We start from the raw sequence: 19676 nt of genomic DNA, 5'->3' as shown, positions 1-19676 counted from the left end.
TTCTGGTTTAAGTATCAGCAATTAATAAAATATATTTATCTTTGAGCTTTAAAATAATTACTATATGAGTCTTTCACAACCTAAAGATAAAAAATAGTGAAAGTGGCCCACTGGTTTAAGAAAGCCATTCTGTCTGAACTGAAAGTCTTATTCATTTGAAAAACAAAGTTATAGACATACTTAGTTCATACTTGGTTTTCATTCTTTCAGTTTGTTTTTTATAAGAAAATATAAGTTTCAGAAAATTATATCTTCCATATATTTTTACCCTTTGCCTGACAGAGTTCACATTACTGTAGTATTTCTCCATAAAAAAACTGAAGGCTGCATGGAGATAATTTTCATTGCTTATATTGTCACTTCAAAAAAGTTGGGAAGCTTCTCTTAGTATTATCTCTTGTTGTTCCTGAAATGTTTTCATATCTCAAAATTTGTCTCACATTAGCAATATATAGCTCTAAGTGTATATATTTTACTCAATCTATAATATCCAGATGTACCAGCCCATGAATACATTATAAAACCACAACTCCAAACATACCCCAAAGCTTTGTTGTTCGTTTAATTAGCATCATTCTGATATTGACATTTTGAAAAAGAATATCTTTCACTAGACACATTCATTCATATATAGACAGTAGACATTTACTACCATCTACTATAGCTTAACATGCAATTTCTAAAACTTTATCTTAACAAAATGGTACATTATCACGTACATGCACATCTAACATAAAATTTATGTTAAGACAAACTACATAAACAAGAAATATCTTATATAAACTTGAATGTTCTTCAAGAATGGACTTGAGATTAGGTCATGGAGATAAGAAATACAGAGGAGCAGATTGGCAACAATAAGTAGTTAAGAAATTCACTTAAATTAATTGTTCCTGAGATTTAGTTTTACTGTAAGTAGTCAAATCAGTTAATAACAACCATACAAAGTGAATAAAAATTTCCATATTTCACCTTAAAGTAGATAACAAACAAAGAAGAATTTTACTGTCCATACATTATTAATTTACATTTATAACATTTAAAATATTCTATTTCTTTCTGCTTGTTCTTTGAATTATTCTTGTTAGTTAACAAATATATTTTTTCCAAATTTTTGTAATGAACAAGGAAAAACAGTTTTGCTCTTGATTTACATTGCTTTGTTATCTCCTTTACCACAATGAAATAAAGCTACCTTTTATCACAAAAATGTAAAATATTTGCTAAGGACATTAACTTATAATAAAATTTTGTGCAAGAAAACTAATCAGGGATATATTTTGGGCTTCCTGAATCACTGAAAAAAAAAAGCTTGCAAATTCCCCTCTATATTTGTTCTATATAGCGATTTACTCTGCCTTAAATTATCAGAGAGGTGACATAAAAAAGAATTGTTTGCATTCTGTATAAATTAGCCTAAAATTACTTTTTAAATGCCCCTAAATGTCAATTTAAAAAGTTTTTGACTTTTCAAAAGCATGATTTACCCCTTTGAAAGGTTGAATTCAATCTCAGAAGAATGTCAAGTTATTTATTCTATATAATAGAAGATTCATGTCATATATAAAAGTTGCCAACATGTGGTGTTTTCCTTACTATTAATTCTAAAACAAAGAAAATAATTTCCTCTGATGATTGAGGCAGTCATACCATACTGTATCAGCACTCAATCTTTTTCTTGCTGTCTCTTTCAGGCACTATTATTTTTTAATTAGATAAACTACAAAGATCCAAACTTTCGATGAGAAATCTAGTGAGAACGCTGATCTCTTTTTGTGTCAAATGGGAGAACTATTAAAACTGACTCTGACTTATGAAGGAGTTTGTTTTTTTAAAACTTTCTGAGTTTTGGGGGTATATACCCAGTAGAGGGATTGCTGGGTCATAAGGTAGTTCTATTTTCAGTTTTTTGAGGAACCACCATACTTTCTGCCATAATGGTTGTACTACTTTACATTCCCACCAACAGTGAATGAGGGTTTCTTTTTCTCCACAGCCTCTCCAACATGACTGGATAAAGAAGATGTGGCACATACATACTATGGAATGCTACTCAGCCCTAAGAAATGATGACATCGGATCATTTACAGCAAAATGGTGGGATCTCGATAACATTATACGAAGTGAAATAAGTAAATCAGAAAAAAACAGGAACTGCACTATTCCATACGTAGGTGGGACATAAAAGTGAAACTAAGAGACATTGATAAGAGTGTGGTGGTTATGGGGGGGAGGGGAAAAAGGGAGAGGGAAAGGGGGAGGGGGAGGGGCACAAAGAAAACTAGATAGAAGGTGACAGAGGACAATCTGACTTTGGGTGATGGGTATGTAACATAATTGAACGACAAGATAACCTGGACTTGTTATCTTTGAATATATGTATCCTGATTTATTGATGTCGCCCCATTAAAAAAATAAAATTATATAAAAAAATTTCATAAGAATTATATCCTCATTATTTGTATATTTAAGTTAGTCATTTCTGTTAGATTTCCAATGGTAACTACATTATTTCTAACGACTGATCATATTCCTTTGGAGTCAAGTGTGATACATTAATTCTCTTGAATCTCCAAGAAACCATTTGTTAAGTTACACTTAATGGGAAATAAGTAACACCTTTATATATATGAATTCACTTCATATGCATAAGCACTAGTCTTTCAGCAATTGTTGTGATCACTTGGTTCAAATTAGGATAAAAATTTTATGTAATAATCTTGATCTTGAAACCACACTTCATTAATGTATTTTAAAATGTTGCTATACAAATACACTTTATTTTATGTTAATTATTAGAATCTTTGTCTAAGATAGGTCTATCAATGAAGTGTTTAAAACAATGAAAGAAAAAGAGTGTGAGAAAAGTGAAAGCAGTGATAGTACTTTAATAGTATACTCATGAGTCTATGTTACCAGTAACATGATAAAAGGAACAATCCAAGTAACTACTTTTCAATTTTTTCTTCATGAGATTTAATAAAAATGATTTGTTTTGTAATAACTCATTTCTCTTGTCAAATACTGAGACCATAATTATAAAACAAAGAGATGGAAGGATATGATCTATAAATTATTCATTAGTTTGATAAATAATCATAGAACACTAACTCTATTTCAGATCTTGTCATAGTGTTGGAAATATTTTTGTCATCTGTATTCTGTTATTTATTAATATATTTCTAACTATCCCTTAAATTAGGCCATTTATTTATAGTTAAGATGATATTCACTCCATTTCTGAATATTCCATTAAAAATAAGTATTGTTACTTTTTTTTCACTAGGCTAAAAATATCACTTACACAAGTAACATTTTATTTTCCCTCTTAACCATAAATACGATCAGAAAGGCACCAGTATGTATGAAACTCCCTGCACAGTAAAACCTCCCCAAAATAACATTTAATATGATGGCTTGTAATCACAAAGCAATGTTTTTAAGTTTCTTCTTCATGGCCACATTTAAGATTTGTACAAGTGATAATTTTAAAAAGAAAAAATAAAGAATAACTAAAAGCAAATTAAAAAAATTTATATTGAATAGTCCATTCTTAAATTGGTCATTGATAGTATAGTTTAACCAATTTTTACTAATTATTTTGTACTAGGAAATGAACAATAACTTATTTTTAATGCTTTGTCACTGAATTAAGCTTTCAGTAGTTTTGCCGCCTCCTGGAAGCCTTAATTATTAGAAGTCTATTATGTAGCTAAAAATGAAAAATACAAGTTTGAAAAGCTTCCCAGGTGTTTCTGCTCAAATAGAGATTGTATTTCCTTTATATTTCCCCCCTGCTTTTCATCAACCAAATTTTCAGAGTTTTTTTGACTATTCGCAGTGTTTTAACATGTATATTTTATCTATGTTTAGGTATATTTTAATTACTCCTTTTCTTTATACTGGCTAATTTTTTGAAAATAGTAATAATTTCCCAAAATGCAGTAAATGCTTATACTTGCAGATTTTTATTTTCTAGAAATCTTCAGTGATTTGTAATCGAAACATTAGTAAAAGTTTTAGATTAACACTCAGACTTCACGTTTATAAAATTAAATGAAAACTGGTAATGGGTAAAAAGGAATAGACAGTACATATGGTAAGTCATTACCACTGTTACTATTTTAAAGTTTATTAGGAGTTCACCATTTTCAAATACTTTAATGATTACAATGATATAGAGCAAGTAGGCTCATAAAGTATGAAAAATTATACTCATTATTTTAGTTTTTTCTTTTATGAATGTAAACAAAGACAACATCTTAAATGTTTTTCAAAAATTTGATACATATATCAATATGATATGCATTTTCATTTTTCTAGTTTAAGCTTTCACATGCTATAGATATTTTTAAGCTTATATAACTCAAAAATGTTTTTAACTGAGGATTCTCTTCACAGTATTGTTTACAAATGTAGAATACATTGGAAAGCATATAAATCATATTCAATAATGAACTACTTAGATAAGTTATAGTACATCCACACAATGGAATACTATGCAGTCACTAAAATGATGATATGGATCAGTATTTATTGACATGAAAAGATGATTATGTTTAAAATTTTAAGAAAACATGTAAATGTACATATAGTATGTGTTTTTGGTGTAAAACAATGTGTGTTTAAATAAGACAAAAGGTATAGAAGGATATTCACATAGTGAAAATATTAATACTGGTTGTCTCTGAGCTATGGGAATTTTACTTCTCTATAAATTTTTGCATTGTGTACATTATTTTACAATCAGTATGTATTATGTTTAAAGTTTTAAAAAGTGGCTTTCATTTGAAAATATTTGATAATGAATATACATGTAATCTGTAGATAATTACATAGAAACAATTTATTCTCATTTTGTGGGAAAATTGCTAACAAAGTGTTAACAAATTATACATTTATATTGAATTATGTATTAAACCAAAGATTTTTATGTAAAAAAATAAAAACCAACTAAGAATAGAAACAAAACATTTTTCTATAGTTGTATTATGTGGTATGAGTAAATATTACTTTTAAAAGTATTTATTTAAAATTCACATTACTTAGGTATTTATTTCTCTACTTCCAAAATGGATTTCAACTAGCATATATTAAAAGCAAGGTAGTCCAAAGAAAATAAAGAATTAAGTGTAATATGGAGAGACGATAAATGGCTGGGACAAAGAAGAAACAGCAAGTGAAATACAGAAAAATGTGTAGCCTAAAGATTACAGACTAAATAACTATAACAAAGAACAGAACATTTTAACAACTTTCAAGCAACCAGACAGAAAGAGAAGCACAGTAGGTTAATAACACTCATCTGATAGAAGGCATGTGATTTAATCAAGAGTGACAAGTTTTTCCTTAACATTGAGACATCTCTGAATATTTTCACATGAATATATTCAACAATTTATAAGAGATAATGACACTTCATAGACATTCTTCAAAGTAGTTATTCAACATCATTACATGGATTATTTACCTTTTAAATTGACAATAAGAGCTGAAGGTAAAATCTTAAACTTATATGTAAAGGTAATTCAGTGCACTTATTAGTCTTTCTTGTTAATTTAACATTATCCAAGTGTACATACAAAGGAATTTACAAAAGTGAGTGGTAAGAATGCTCCTTAGATTTGTCACATATCAAATATCTCAGGAAAGGTTTTAAAGATGAAACTCATAATTTAAATAATTAATGTGTAAAGTGCTAATTTCCTAAGGTACTGATTGAGAAAACACCAATATGCTTATTCCTCTGGGTATAAAGTTAATAAAGAAAACTCCCAACAAAGTCATAGTCATGATTAACTTTGTGGTATTCCCAAAATATATTTAAAAATGGAAATGATATAAATAAATAAAGGGAAGAAAAAAGTACACATCTATTTAAGTAATAATTCAAAGAGAAATTATTCACAAATGATCACTGGATCACATACAACTTCCTCTGTGCTATTATTGATTTCTCAAAAAAAAAACAAGTTAGAAGTTTTCACTGTGATAGGATCGGAAGTACAAACATTTTGAGAATATTTTCAGAGAAGAAATCAAATTTAGTAATATTACTGAAATAAGGAAAGAAATATACTCAATTACTTCACCTTGATTCATTTGGAAAAACAAATGTGTAGAGGAATAAACTTTATTCTCCATATTCCTAAGTCCATTACATAAAAAAAATAGTACAAAATGACAGTTTTACAATTAGAAATTACGTTCTTCACTAAAATGAACAAGGTTTTTTAGTTTCACTTTTTTTTTCAAAAGAAATATTCACTTAAAAAATGTTAATTGGCATAAAATAACCTCTTATCACAAAGTAGCCCAAACTAAGTAGGCACCAGCTTAAGGCTGAAATAAATTGAGCATTCTTATTCTCACCACCTGCGCCTGGCATGGCCCAGGGTGACATACAGCGGCTTGGAACCCACTATACGACCATTCATCTCATCTACTGCTTTGGTAGCCTCTTCAAAAGAGGAGAAGCAGACGACACCGAACCCTTTCCCTTGGCCTATTTCCACCATCACTTTGGCTCGGCTAATTGATCCAAAGGAAGAAAATTGCTCTTTCAGTTTTTCATCATCGATGGTCTCATCTAAGTTCTTAATATAGATAGGGACCCCTGGAGGCCGACTTTTTTCTTTTAATTTCAGCCGTTCAAATCTTCGTCTTAACTCAGCCAGACGTTCAATTTTCTTCTGTGCTCTCCCTACATATAGGACTTTCCCATCAATGGACTTTCCATGCAAGTCTAACACAGCCTTTTGGGCGGCCTCATGCGTCTCATATCGTACAAACCCAAAGCCTTTAGATTTCCCACTGGCATCTCTTATTACCTTAACACTCTCAGTTGGCCCATATTCACTGAAAATTTCCTTCAGTTTTTCATCATCCATTTCATCTCCAAAATTTTTAATGAAAACATTGGTGAACGTTGCTCTATCCCTGGTCCTAACTTCAGCTGCTCGCTCTTCCGGAAATTTGAATCGGCCAACATACACCTGGCGGTTGTTGAGTCGTACACCATTCATGTGCCAGATGGCTCTATTGGCAGCTGCCAGGCTTTCAAAGTGCACATAGGCATAACCCTTTGAGCCATTGTCATCGCATACAACTTTGCAGGAGAGGATGTTCCCAAAAGCAGAAAATAAATAAAAAAGGGCCCTATTGTCTATAGATTTATCCAAGTTTTTGATGAATATATTTCCAACTCCAGACTTTCTTAAACGGTCATCTGGCTGAGACCACATGAGGCGGAATGGCTTGCCATTAATCAAATCAAAATTCATAGTGTTCAGGGCCCACTCAGCATCCGCAGGAAAGCGGAAGTTAACATAGCCATAGCCCAGAGGGTTGCGGGTCTCTGGGTCACGGCAGATTCTGGTGAAGCGAAGAGGACCAGCAGGCCTGAACTTTTTATAAAGCATGTCCTCAGTGACATCTGGGTCCAAGTCACCCACATACAAGGCAGCTTTGAGGTACTTCTTTTTCTTGTTAGCAGGATTAGGCTCCCCACTCCCCATCTCTGAGCACAGGGAGGAGGTTCTCTTGGGAGAAAAGAAGACTGCTTTCTCTAAGCTATGGGACAAGCAGCTGCTCACGAACAGAAAAAGCCAAGGCGAAGGAAGCTAAAAGCAGACTCAGTAACAGTGTTGAGGCTGAGAAAATGAAGTTCAGAAACACCTGGTCAGCAGCAGGCTCAGAACAAACGCATCAGACAAAAAGGTATCCCAGTAAGGAATCTGTTCTACCTAAGGAATTGATAATTTCCACCCTTTCAGATTTAAAATCAGTTTCAAAAGACAGCATTAGGAAAGAAATTTCCCTTTCCCTGTTCAATTGTAAGAAATCATCAAGCAGCTGGCTGGCTCCCCACATCTAGCATTGCAGAGTGAGGCCTCGCGAGCCGTTTTCTGAATAAATATAGGCCTCGAGCTCCTGTTGGCTTAAAAATACATCAACAAGGGCAGGAGCCGAATGTGTATTCCTCCGCCGACCGCCTGGCCGGTCTCCGGCGGGCTCTCAGCTAACTAAGGCCGCTACACACACTCATCGTCAGCGAAAGGCAGACTGAACACTTGGTGCACTGGGCCCGCAGGCAGGCTGCAGGCGGCTGATCGGACAGAAAGACAGACAGACAGACACACACGCGGGGGACCGGAGACCGCCCAGATACCCAAGATGCCCACTGGGTACGGACCGAGTGACGCACGGTGATTTCGGCAGCCTGAGAGTCGCGGCAGGTCCGGAGGGACTCACTGGCAGAAGCGCACTGGGTCAGCTCTGACGCGAGGCGGTTCCGGACAGATGCGGGGCGGAGTCAGAAGAGAAGGGCAGATGCGCGGCGGGCGGGCAGAACGCAGACCGATGGACAGGGATTGCTTTCCGCAGGACAGACCGACCCAGGGACAAAAAGCCTGTAGCTGTGAGAGGGCGGGGCGCCAGAAAACCCGGAACCTTGCTAAGTAACTTCCCATTTCTCTGTGCCAACATTTTAAAAATAGAAAGAGAAAAAGAAAACAAATTAAAATTGTTTTTAGCTATCTTTTCTTAGTTTTGAAATTTTGTTTATCATCTTTAGGCTCATAATCCCAAGATCAGAGAAGATGGTGACTTAGGTGGAAAGAACACATATATATATTATAATATATATAGTATATTAATTGTATATATATATACATATGTGTATAATACATATACATACATGTGTGTGTTTATATATATTTATATATATATTAATTCTGTAAATAATTTCTGCTTAGGAAATAGGATGTAGGGTGCATATTTTTCTTGAGTGCCTTGGAAAGACAGAATTGACAGCTGTACTGGACTCCCTGTCCAGTACTAAATGATCACAGTCAAATAAAACACAGAGCTGTATTGCGTTTGGCCTTTACCCTTACTCCTTTAAACTCCAACATGATTTTCCCTAGGCATTAGGCAGAGTTCTATTCACTGCTCCAGTAATGGTAAGTATTTTATGATTGGAGAGTCATAAAGTGGCTTTTAATGGTACTTAGTACCACAAAACGTTAAAGATATGCTGCCTCTATAATCACAAATTATAAAATCGTAAAGAAATAAAAGTTACAGAATCGATACACAATATATAATTAATGTTCACAGATGAAACAAACACATAAGGATATAGGCACGTTGCATAATTAATTACTAATTTCAACATCAATTGTCAACTTTAATCTATTGTGGGGAATAGTGCAAAAGATAAAACTCAACTCAGAAGTTTCCCAAGATGTCTTTAGAGTTTGTGGGAAGCTGTTTTGAAGAGGAATGTTGCCCTGTTCATGGGAAATCGCAATACTTAGTAACAACTTCTCATGCAGCCCCTTCAACAACCTCTCCTCTCAAAAAGAAAATCCCAACAATACATTTGTCAGTATTATTAGACAAGAAAAAACACTGGCAAAAAAGAAGGCAAGAGAAAGACATTACTCCAAAGGGTTCTGTATGAAGAAGAAATTCTTAGAATAAGAGGCTAAATTCATGTGCTACTTCATTTTTAATACATATTAAAAATAAATTATATATATATTTTGATATTTTTCTGAGATGAGAAGCAGGGAAACAGAGACAGACTCCTGCTTGCGCCCAACTGAGATCCACCCGGTATGCCCACTAGGGGCAATGCTTTGCCCATCTGGGGTGTTGCTTCGTTTCAACAGGGGCCATTTTAGTGCCTAAGGCAGAGGCCATGGAGCCATCCTCAGTGCCCGGGCCAACTTTGCTCCAGTGGAGCTTTGGCTGCAGGAGGGGAAGAAGAGGGGGAAGGGTGGAGAAGCAGAGGGGTGCTTCTTCTGTGTGCCATGGCTAGGAATCGGACCTGGGACTACAACAGGCTGGGAGGGCGCTCTACGGCTGAGCCAACCGGCCAGAGAACATTTTATATTTTCTGTTAGACTGTATTTATAATGAATTTACTCTCACTATTTAACTAAATATTTAGTATTTTATTTTTAATTGGATTTACTGTGGGTAGGATTGGTTTATAAAATTATATAGGCTCTAAGTATACTGTTCTATAATACATCATCTGTAGATTGCACTATGCACACACCCTAAGTCAAGTCTCCCTCCATCACCATCTATTCTTCAATAATGTCCTCCACCATTCTCCACCCCTTTCCCTCTTGTAATCCCCATATTGTTGTCTCTGCGATTGTTTTTTTTCTTAATTCCTTCACCTTTTCTTTTTTTAAGATGAGCTTTGTAAATTGGGTTTTTGCTTAGTTAGGACATGGAAAATATTTGAGAAAAAGCAAATACCAAGAAAAAATAGCATGAATATAGGGCAATAAAAACTGTTGTTGCACCTGACCAGGAGGTGGTGCAGTGGTAGAACATCGGACTGGGATGCACAGGACCCAGGTTGGAAGCCCGAGCTTGCTTACTTGAGTGCAGGCTAACAGCTTGAGTAAGGGATTGCTGGCTTGAGCACGGGATCATAGACATGACCCCATGGTTACTGGCTAGAGCTTAACGTCGCTGGCTTGAGCAAAGGGTCACTGTTTCTGCTGCCTCCCCTACCCCCTTTGACCCCCTCCCCGTCAAGGCACATATGAGAAACCAATCAATGAAAAACTAAGGAGACTAAGGGCCACAATGAAGAATTAATGCTTCTTATTTCTCTCCCTTCTTGCTTGTCTGTCCCTATCTGTCCTTCTATCTCTGTCACACACACACACAAAAATGGCGTTGCAGTATGACCACACTGACCAACATGTAAAAACACTTGCAAATATCTGGTGAGTTTGTTATATTTTGAAAATAATTTTCATAAATATATTTTTGATAAGCTTAACTAACAATGAGCTTTTTAATTAACTTTTGACCTTTTTTATTTTAAAATATCTTACTATCCTGAAAATGCTATATTAAAAATATAGATCCAACAGAAAAATTCCAACAGTATATATACTGAATCAAATCAATATTTTATCATTACATAACCATCTAAATGTTCATATTCTAATTTATTTGTATATATTTTCTCTAAGATTAAATATAGAATTATGTTATTAAAATTTTCAAACCAACCTCTTCTCTACACTTAACAGCCTTTCAAGGGTCATTACCATATAAACATTCTAAATGATTGTGAATATCTTATTATATCAAAAAAATAGAACTGCTTTGAAATGAATTAATTTTAGTAACATTCCCTCTGATAAGCAGAAATTTATGGGAAAACGAAAGCATTTTTCACCTGTAATTTGTTTAACTATTTTAATATTAAGATTGAGATGTGTCTCTGGAATAAAATCAGATATAGAATATTTCTCAACACTTTTATTATGTATTAAAGGCAAGTTTACCATCTGTAACATTTTAAATCCATTAAAATTCCCTGCCCAGATTCCTGAGGCAGTTGGTTGAGGCATGCATGAGTCTTTCTAAATCTGAGAAATATTTTGAATGAGAAGAGAAACATAGACAACTGGAATTTTAAGTGCATCCATCACACAATGTTATTTAAGTTGATAGTAATGAATGGGCTTGAGTGAAAGAAGAATAGAGTCAAGCATTTATTTTTCAGCCTTGTTTTAACAGGCACTTGATATTGTATTTCAAAAAAAATTTACATTAGAATGTAGTATAAACAGTCATTTTTATAGTAAGTTTGAATACAATAGCAATTCTTGTCCACTATTTCCAAATATTGCTTCTTGAGTCATTAGCATTTATTCTCTGAATGGTAATCTTGAAGGTACTTTGATAAGATTAGTTACCAAATAAAGATTAATTTGATTTTATTAGATTGTACTTACTAAAGTAAGAAAGTAACCAAAACTGGAGGAGTTTTAGTAGAGTTTACATTAGAATAAGATTTATGTTAAATTGTTAATTAACCAACACAACTCATTCTTTAATTTTTAACTACATTTTTAAAATTTTTACCTCTTTTAATTTTTCAAAGAGTAACAAATATGTTAATTTTGTGGATGAGGTAATATAGGTGCCTTATTTACTCAGGTCTATAGCTGTAATTCATACATTTACAACTTTATGAGATTTATTGAAAATTAAGAATAATATATATATATATATATATATATATATATATATATATATATATAGTGTCACAGACAGAGAGAGACAGAGAGAGGGAAAGATAGGCACAGGCAAACAGGAAGGAAAGTGATGAGAAGCATCAATTCTTCGTTGCAACACCTTAGTTGTTCATTGATTGCTTTCCCATATGTGCCTTGATCAGGGGGCTACAGCAGACAGAGTGACCCTTTGCTCAAGCCAGCGACCTTGGTCTCAAGCTGGTGAGCCTTGCTCAAACCAGATGAGCCCGCCCTCCAGCCAGCAACCACGGGGTTGTGAACCTGTGTCCTCTGTGTTCCAGTCTGACACTCCATCCACTGCACCACCACCTCGTCAGGGAAGAGAAAAATATTTTTTTTTTGTATTTTTCTGAAGCTGGAAACGGGGAGAGACAGTCAGACAGACTCCCACATGCACCGGACCAGGATCCACCCCGCATGCCCACCAGGGGGTGAGGCTCTGCCCCTCCAGGGGGTCGCTCTGTCACTACCAGAGCCACTCTAGAGCCTGGGGCAGAGGCCAAGGAGCCATCCCCAGCGCCTGGGCCATCTTTGCTCCAATGGAGCCTTGCTGCGGGAGGGGAAGAGAGAGACAGAGAAGAAGGAGAGAGGGAGGGGTGGAGAAGCAGATGGGCGCTTCTCCTGTGTGCCCTGGCCGGGAATCAAACCCAGGACTTCTACATGTCAGGCCGACGCTCTACCACTGAGCCAACCGGCCAGGATCTGAGAAAAATATTTTTTATAAAAACAATATTAAAACTTCAGTCAAAACATACTAAAACAAATAACAACTTTATTTATTTAGGTGTTGCTTTAGGATGCTCTTTTTGTTTTGTTTTGTTTTGTTTTTTGTATTTTTCCAAAGCTGGAAATGGGGAGAGACAGTCAGACAGACTCCCGCATGCGCCCGACCGGAATCCACCTGGCACGCCCACCAGGGGGCGATGCTGTGCCCCTCCGGGGCGTTGCTCTGTCGAGACCAGAGCCACTCTAGAGCCTGGGGCAGAGGCCAAGGAGCCATCCCCAGCGCCCGGGCCATCTTTGCTCCAATGGAGCCTTGCTGCGGGAGGGGAAGACAGAGACAGAGAAGAAGGAGAGGGGGAGGGGTGGAGAAGCAGATGGGCGCTTCTCCTGTGTGCCCTGGCCGGGAATCAAACCCAGGACTTCTACATGTCAGGCCGACGCTCTACCACTGAGCCAACCGGCCAGGATCTGAGAAAAATATTTTTTATAAAAACAATATTAAAACTTCAGTCAAAACATACTAAAACAAATAACAACTTTATTTATTTAGGTGTTGCTTTAGGATGCTCTTTTTGTTTTGTTTTGTTTTGTTTTTTGTATTTTTCCAAAGCTGGAAATGGGGAGAGACAGTCAGACAGACTCCCGCATGCGCCCGACCGGAATCCACCTGGCACGCCCACCAGGGGGCGATGCTGTGCCCCTCCGGGGCGTTGCTCTGTCGAGACCAGAGCCACTCTAGAGCCTGGGGCAGAGGCCAAGGAGCCATCCCCAGCGCCCGGGCCATCTTTGCTCCAATGGAGCCTTGCTGCGGGAGGGGAAGACAGAGACAGAGAAGAAGGAGAGGGGGAGGGGTGGAGAAGCAGATGGGTGCTTCTCCTGTGTGCCCTGGCTGGGAATCAAACCCGGGACCCCTTGCACGCCAGGCCGACGCTCTACCACTGAGCCAGCCGGCCAGGGCCCTAGGATGCTCTTTAGTGAAATATTATCAGTTTAACACAAATCCATATACTTACTACACATGAATTTATGCAATTACTATGTGTTCACAACTCAGTCCATTTAGAGATTTATATAGCATATTTGATGTGAAATCAGGGAGTTTCCTGTTATGATGCATTGAAATAAGGTATGAGTTTCACCTACTTGGGAGATAGTCTCAGGCAGATCTTTATCTTACTAAGGCCTTTTTACTGAACATACTTCTCTTACAGGAAAATTACAAAAACACACAACACACACACAAACACGCACCACATTTTCATATCAAAAATCTTGAGTTATAGTTATTTCACTTGACCTAGAACAAAAAAATAATGTTTGTAAAATAGAAAATTTATGCTTTATTTTTATTTTTTTATTGTGCTAAAACATACATAGAATTGACCTTCATAATTTTGAAGTGTACAATTTAACTCCATTAAGTACATTTAAAGTGTTGTGCAACATCATTATAACTAAAATATTTTTATTTTGCAAAACAGAATCCTTCTACCCATTATGATATATATAGTTTTAGATGACACTTAAAATATTCTAAGCCATTTCTTTATTGCTTGGCATTAAGGCTGCTTTTAGCTATTTTTAAGACACACAATTCTAACCAAAAAGCCTTTCAATAGATGACTGGATAAAGAAGATGTGGTACATATATACTATGCAATACTACTCAGCCATAAGAAATTATGACATTGGATCATTTCCAACAACATAGATGGACCTTGATAACACTATACGGAGTGAAATAAGTAAATCAGAAATAACTAAAAACTATATGATTTCATACATAGGTGGGACGTAAAAATGAGACATAGACAAGAGTGTGGTGGTTACTAGAGGAGCGGGAGGGAGGAGGGGGAGAGGGGAAGGGCACAAAGAAAACCAGACAGAAGGTGACAGAAGACAATTTGACCTTGGGTGATGGGTATGCAACATAATCAAATGTCAAAATAACCTGGAGATGTTTTCTCTGAACATATGTACCTTGATTTATTAATGCCACCCCATTAAAATTAATAAAAAAGACACAATTCTATTATAAACATCCTGTTTTATGTACTTTTATATATTATTGCTCCTATTTTTATTAGTTAGATTCTCAGAAGTGGAGATTGATTATTTAAATAGTAATGAATGTGTATTATTAAATGTTAACATATACAGTCAGACTTACTTCAAAAATGCTTCAGCAATTTACTTATTTTACCTTCATGAAAATTTAGAAGAAATGAAGAATTCTTAGCAAAATAAGAATTAGCAAATTTAATTCAAAGGAAAAATTAAAGAACAATTGCCATAGAACAGATTAGTGTGATTACATGTATGTTATTAAAAAAAAAAAAGATAAGCGATTTTTTTTATAATTGAATACAACCTTTTAGAAATTCATGTAGGCCTAATATTATTCAAATTATTTATACTTAAAAGGCTTTCTAAGTCATGTTTATAAAATTATCTCCAATGTGGACAAGTCCTGCCGGGGTGAGGACGACGAAGATGCAAAGACCTTACTCTGGGGACCAGGTTCAGTGATGCAGATCCACTTTATTCAGGAAGTGAACTAGCTTATATACATGGGTTCAGCCAATAGGGTGTTATACTAGGACAAATGGCCCTAAAAGTTCAGGAGGCTTCCTCGCTAGCACTGAGTCATTTCAGTATAGCGGACAAGCTCCCTCCAGGGTGTGCCAGGGAGGGTTTATCCTTGCTGGAGTGTTCTCACAGCATACCATCAGCCAGGTAAATGCTCTGTGCTCTATCTACATTTCCCCTTTCTCTTTTAATTAAGGCCAGTTGAACTTGCTTGATGACTGCTTGTTGCTGTTTTAGCTTCTGAATGTTACAACTTATGCAACGGAACCCTAGTAGAACTAAAACAACTATAATACCTATTATACTATATGCTAACAGATTAGCTGGATTAAACAATGAGGCAAGCTTCTGTAATGTTTGACTAGTTAGAAAATAAAATGGGGGTCTTAAACAGGGGATTCCTCCTAGGGGTTGGGATGTCATTTCCCTCCCATTGTGTTACAGAGACCTTCTAGGTGCCATTAAACACAGTTCCATTTTGATTGTAAAAAATGGATGTAGGTCCATGCATGCCTCCTTCCCACAAAGGTTCCAGGATCCAAACACGGAATGGATGGCTTGCCGCAGGCTGCATTCTAACTCCGAGGTTGATGGTGTGCACATCTGGGCCAGAGGCAATGCGGCAGTCTCTCCAGGAAATTCCTTCTCTCAGTAGTGTTCTTAGATGTTCATCATATAGGAACAGGCAAAGAGGTGACCCTGGGAAGGCAAGGTTAACGGGGCAGGCCCAGCTGTTGGTAGCTACGGGGAGGAGGGCTTGTAGGCCAAATACTGAACCTTGGTTGGTAATACCATTTTTAGCAAAGTCCCCTGTAGTATGATTTCGAAGGAGGACCCACCCCTCCGAGGGGACGGTGTTATTATTCAGAGTAAACTTAAGAAGCATTGGGTCACTGAAGTTACCCCATATAGTGCCATTCCACTGTTGGGATTCCCAGCCACTATTGTCACAAGGGAGACTAAGGGAGCAGTTACTGGAATATACTGCTGGAAACTATGGACTATTAACTTCAACAGGCATAATTATGCCAGGGTGGGGAGCAGCCACCCAGATATGAGGATCTCTTCACACCTGGGAGTTTGTTGTGATAATGACATGCATGAGGAGGAACATAGTGAGGACCTCCTCCAGGTGACCGTTCAAGGCTGAGGCTGGCCATCTCTTGAACCAGAGGGTTCACAGGTGTTGGTGGTATCATCAGTGGGGTCATCTTGGGACACCAGGAGTGGCCCTACATTCCTTCCTGGGATCCAAATTGGATGTGTGTTATTTTCTGGAAAAACACAAGCATAACCTTTTCCTTGTGTTAGAAGGGGATGCAGTCCCTGCCATTGAGCTGTGGCTGGGTCCTTCTAGCATACCAATGGTAAAGTGGTTGGGTGGCTACGAAAGCCTCTCCAGTGTTTGTAGGCTGGGGTTATACCATCAGAATCAAAAGTTAAATAATTAAGAGTGAATACAGCACTGAGGAGCACTTCTCCAGGTTAGGCCCAGGACATATTCCCCCTTTCTTTTTGAATTTGAAACTTAATGTCTCTGTGTCGCCATTCTACAATGGCTGGTCCTTGGCGATTATAAGGAATCCCAAGGTTGTGTGTGATCTGCCATTGGGAACAAAAGGCTTTAAATTGGCTGCTGGTATAACAGGGCCTATTGTCAGTTTTAATTTCCCAAGGTACACCAAGTCAAAGCATGGCCTGTTAAAGGGCACGAATTGCATGTGTAGTTTTTTCTCCTCCTAGGGCTGTGGCTGAAGAGAAGGTGTCTACTGCTATGTGTATGTAGCAGAGTTTGCCAAACTGGGAGACATAAGTGATATCTGTTTGCCACACAGCATTAGGCTGTAAGCCTTGACGGTTGACATCCTGTGGTTTTAGGAGGCCTAAGGGTAATAAGGGCCCACATTGTTTACATACCCGAACAAGGTGTTTGCAGGTTGCGTGAGTGAGATGGGGAAAGAGAGATTCGAGAGAATGGGAAGACATATGAAACTGGGCATGAAGTTGTCTGGCTTGCTCAATAGGGGAGACTGTTAAAACTAGACGATCCACTTGTGTGTTGTCTGCCGCTAGGGGGCCAGGCAAGCCGGAATGGGAGCGAAGATGCTGAATATACAAAGGGTGTTGACGCTCTTCTCACAGTTCTTTAAGCTGGCTGAGAGCCCTATCTAGTAATGTCTGCTTGAGCTGGAAGGTGGAATGTGCAAGGCCTTTGACTGTTTGTACTGCATAAGCACTACCTGAAAATATGTTAAGGGGGCCATGTTGCCAAAGGCGTAGCGCAGGGGTCCCCAAACTACGGCCCACAGGCCGCATGCAGCCCCCTGAGGCCATTTATACAGCCCCTGCCGCACTTCCAGAAGGGGCACCTCTTTCATTGGTGGTCAGTGAGAGGATGCATCCTGTGCTCCTAGAATACTGTATGTGGTGGCACCGCAAAGTGCGGTGTCACTCACTTACAGTACTACTTCTGGTGATACAGGGCGCACGCGTCACAGCTCTGGAAGCATGTCATATCACTTGTTACAGCTAGCAGTGACAAATATAGAACTGGACATTGGCCATCTCATTAGCCAAAAGCAAGCCCATAGTTCCCATTGAAATACTGGTCAGTTTGTTGATTTAAATTTACTTGTTCTTTCTTTTAAATATTGTATTTGTTCCTGTTTTGTTTATTTTACTTTAAAATAAGATATATGCAGTGTGCATAGGGATTTGTTCATAGTTTTTTTTATGTCCGGCCCTCCAACGGTCTGAGGGACAGTGAACTGGCCCCCTGTGTAAAAAGTTTGGGGACCTCTGGCATAGCGCATAGTAAATGGCTAGTAGTTCACCTACTTGTACGGATCCCTCATAGCTAAATTTGTGGAATTTAGTGCCTTTCATTTGTGCTTTGAACACTATTCCACAATAGGATCGGCTGGCATCTATAAATGCAAGCATGCTGCGCAGAAGAGGGGTAGATGCTGGATACAAATGAGGGGTGGTTTGTAGGGGGATTCTTTGTAGGGTCTGTAAGAGTTGATCATTGGGGAGGTGATTGTCTACTTGTCCAGTATAGTTAGCTAAGAGTGTCTGCATTTCTAAATCATTGGCTAAGATAAATTGTATATGGTTGAGAGAAATTGGAAGAATAAGTACATCAGGCTCTTGGACATAAAAAGTGAAACAAATTCACAGCAGCTTCCGGCCAAGAATGCAGATTGCAGTCTTGCTGGGGGTGATTTTAGGTAGCTGACTATATGCTAAATATACCCAATAAAGGAGTTTGTTTTGAAACAGGACACTGGTAGGAGTGCCTTTTGTGGCTAGGACAATAGCTGAGATTGGCTGATCAGGTTCTAATCTAGCTGTCAACACAGAGCCAATAGCAGTGTTGATATTCGCTATAACCTGTTTTGCTTCTGTAGTTAGACAGCAGATGCTAGTAGGCTCTATGTCGCCCTCAAGGAGGGAATATAGGGGGTCTAATTCAGCAGTAGAAATAGATAGGTATCCACGTATCCAGTTTATTTGGCCACATACCTCTTGTAATTCATGTAAAGAGCATTGTTGAGGGATTGTGAGCATAGGGGAAATAGTTGTTATTTCTTCCCCTATGTGATACCCTAAGAAAGTAAAGGGTGGCAAGGTCTGTACTTTCTTTGGTGCTACCGAAAGCCCAATGGCACTCAAATTAGTTAAGAGCTGCTGGTAACATTCTTCTAAGATTGTAGGATCACATGAGCTATTAATATGTCGTCCATATAATGGTAGATGAGGTACTGTCCCTGTAATGGTTGCGTTGCAGGGCTTACATAATACTGGCAAATGGTGGGGCTATTTTTCATGGCTTGTGGTAGGACTGCCGATTGATACCTTTGAGCTTAAGGGCATGATTAATAGAAGGCACAGTAAAAGCAAAATAAGGCTTGTCCTCCTGATGGAGGGGGATTGAGGAAAAACAATCTTTGATGTCTAGAATTTTAATATGGGCAGCCCGTGGTACCGCAGAGGGATGTGGCAAGCTTGGTTGTAGAGTGCGCATTTTTACCATGTGCTTGTTAATAGCCCTTAAATCATGAAGGAATCTCCATTTTCCAGATGCCTTTTTTCTGAATTACAAAAGCAGGCAAATTATGAGTACTAGTTGAAGGCTCAATATGTTTGGCTTCTAATTGTTGCTGAACTAGTTTGTGTAATTCTTTTAATTTAGAGGCTGTTAATGGCCACTGCTCAACCCAAATTGGTTGATCGGTATACCATGTAAGTTTGATGGGTTCGGTAGTTTTTAATTGAGCA

At 37.4% G+C, this 19676-nt stretch overlaps 1 protein-coding gene across 1 annotated transcript; it reads right to left on the bottom strand.

Annotated features, from left to right (window-relative positions):
* Positions 1-5924: 5924 nt before the first annotated feature.
* On the bottom strand, positions 5925-8313 carry PABPC5 (poly(A) binding protein cytoplasmic 5). The gene is made up of 2 exons (XM_066249223.1): positions 8195-8313; positions 5925-7652 (listed from the first exon to the last, which is right to left on the bottom strand). Exon 2 carries the CDS (start codon positions 7515-7517, stop codon positions 6369-6371), a length of 1149 nt encoding a protein of 382 aa, XP_066105320.1. The 5' UTR covers positions 7518-7652; positions 8195-8313; the 3' UTR covers positions 5925-6368.
* Between the last annotated feature and the right edge of the window lie 11363 nt (positions 8314-19676).

The sequence above is a fragment of the Saccopteryx bilineata genome, chromosome X (genome assembly GCF_036850765.1).
Source record: "Saccopteryx bilineata isolate mSacBil1 chromosome X, mSacBil1_pri_phased_curated, whole genome shotgun sequence".
NCBI classification, from domain to species: domain Eukaryota; kingdom Metazoa; phylum Chordata; class Mammalia; order Chiroptera; family Emballonuridae; genus Saccopteryx; species Saccopteryx bilineata.
This window is presented reverse-complemented; position numbering and strand designations above follow the sequence as displayed.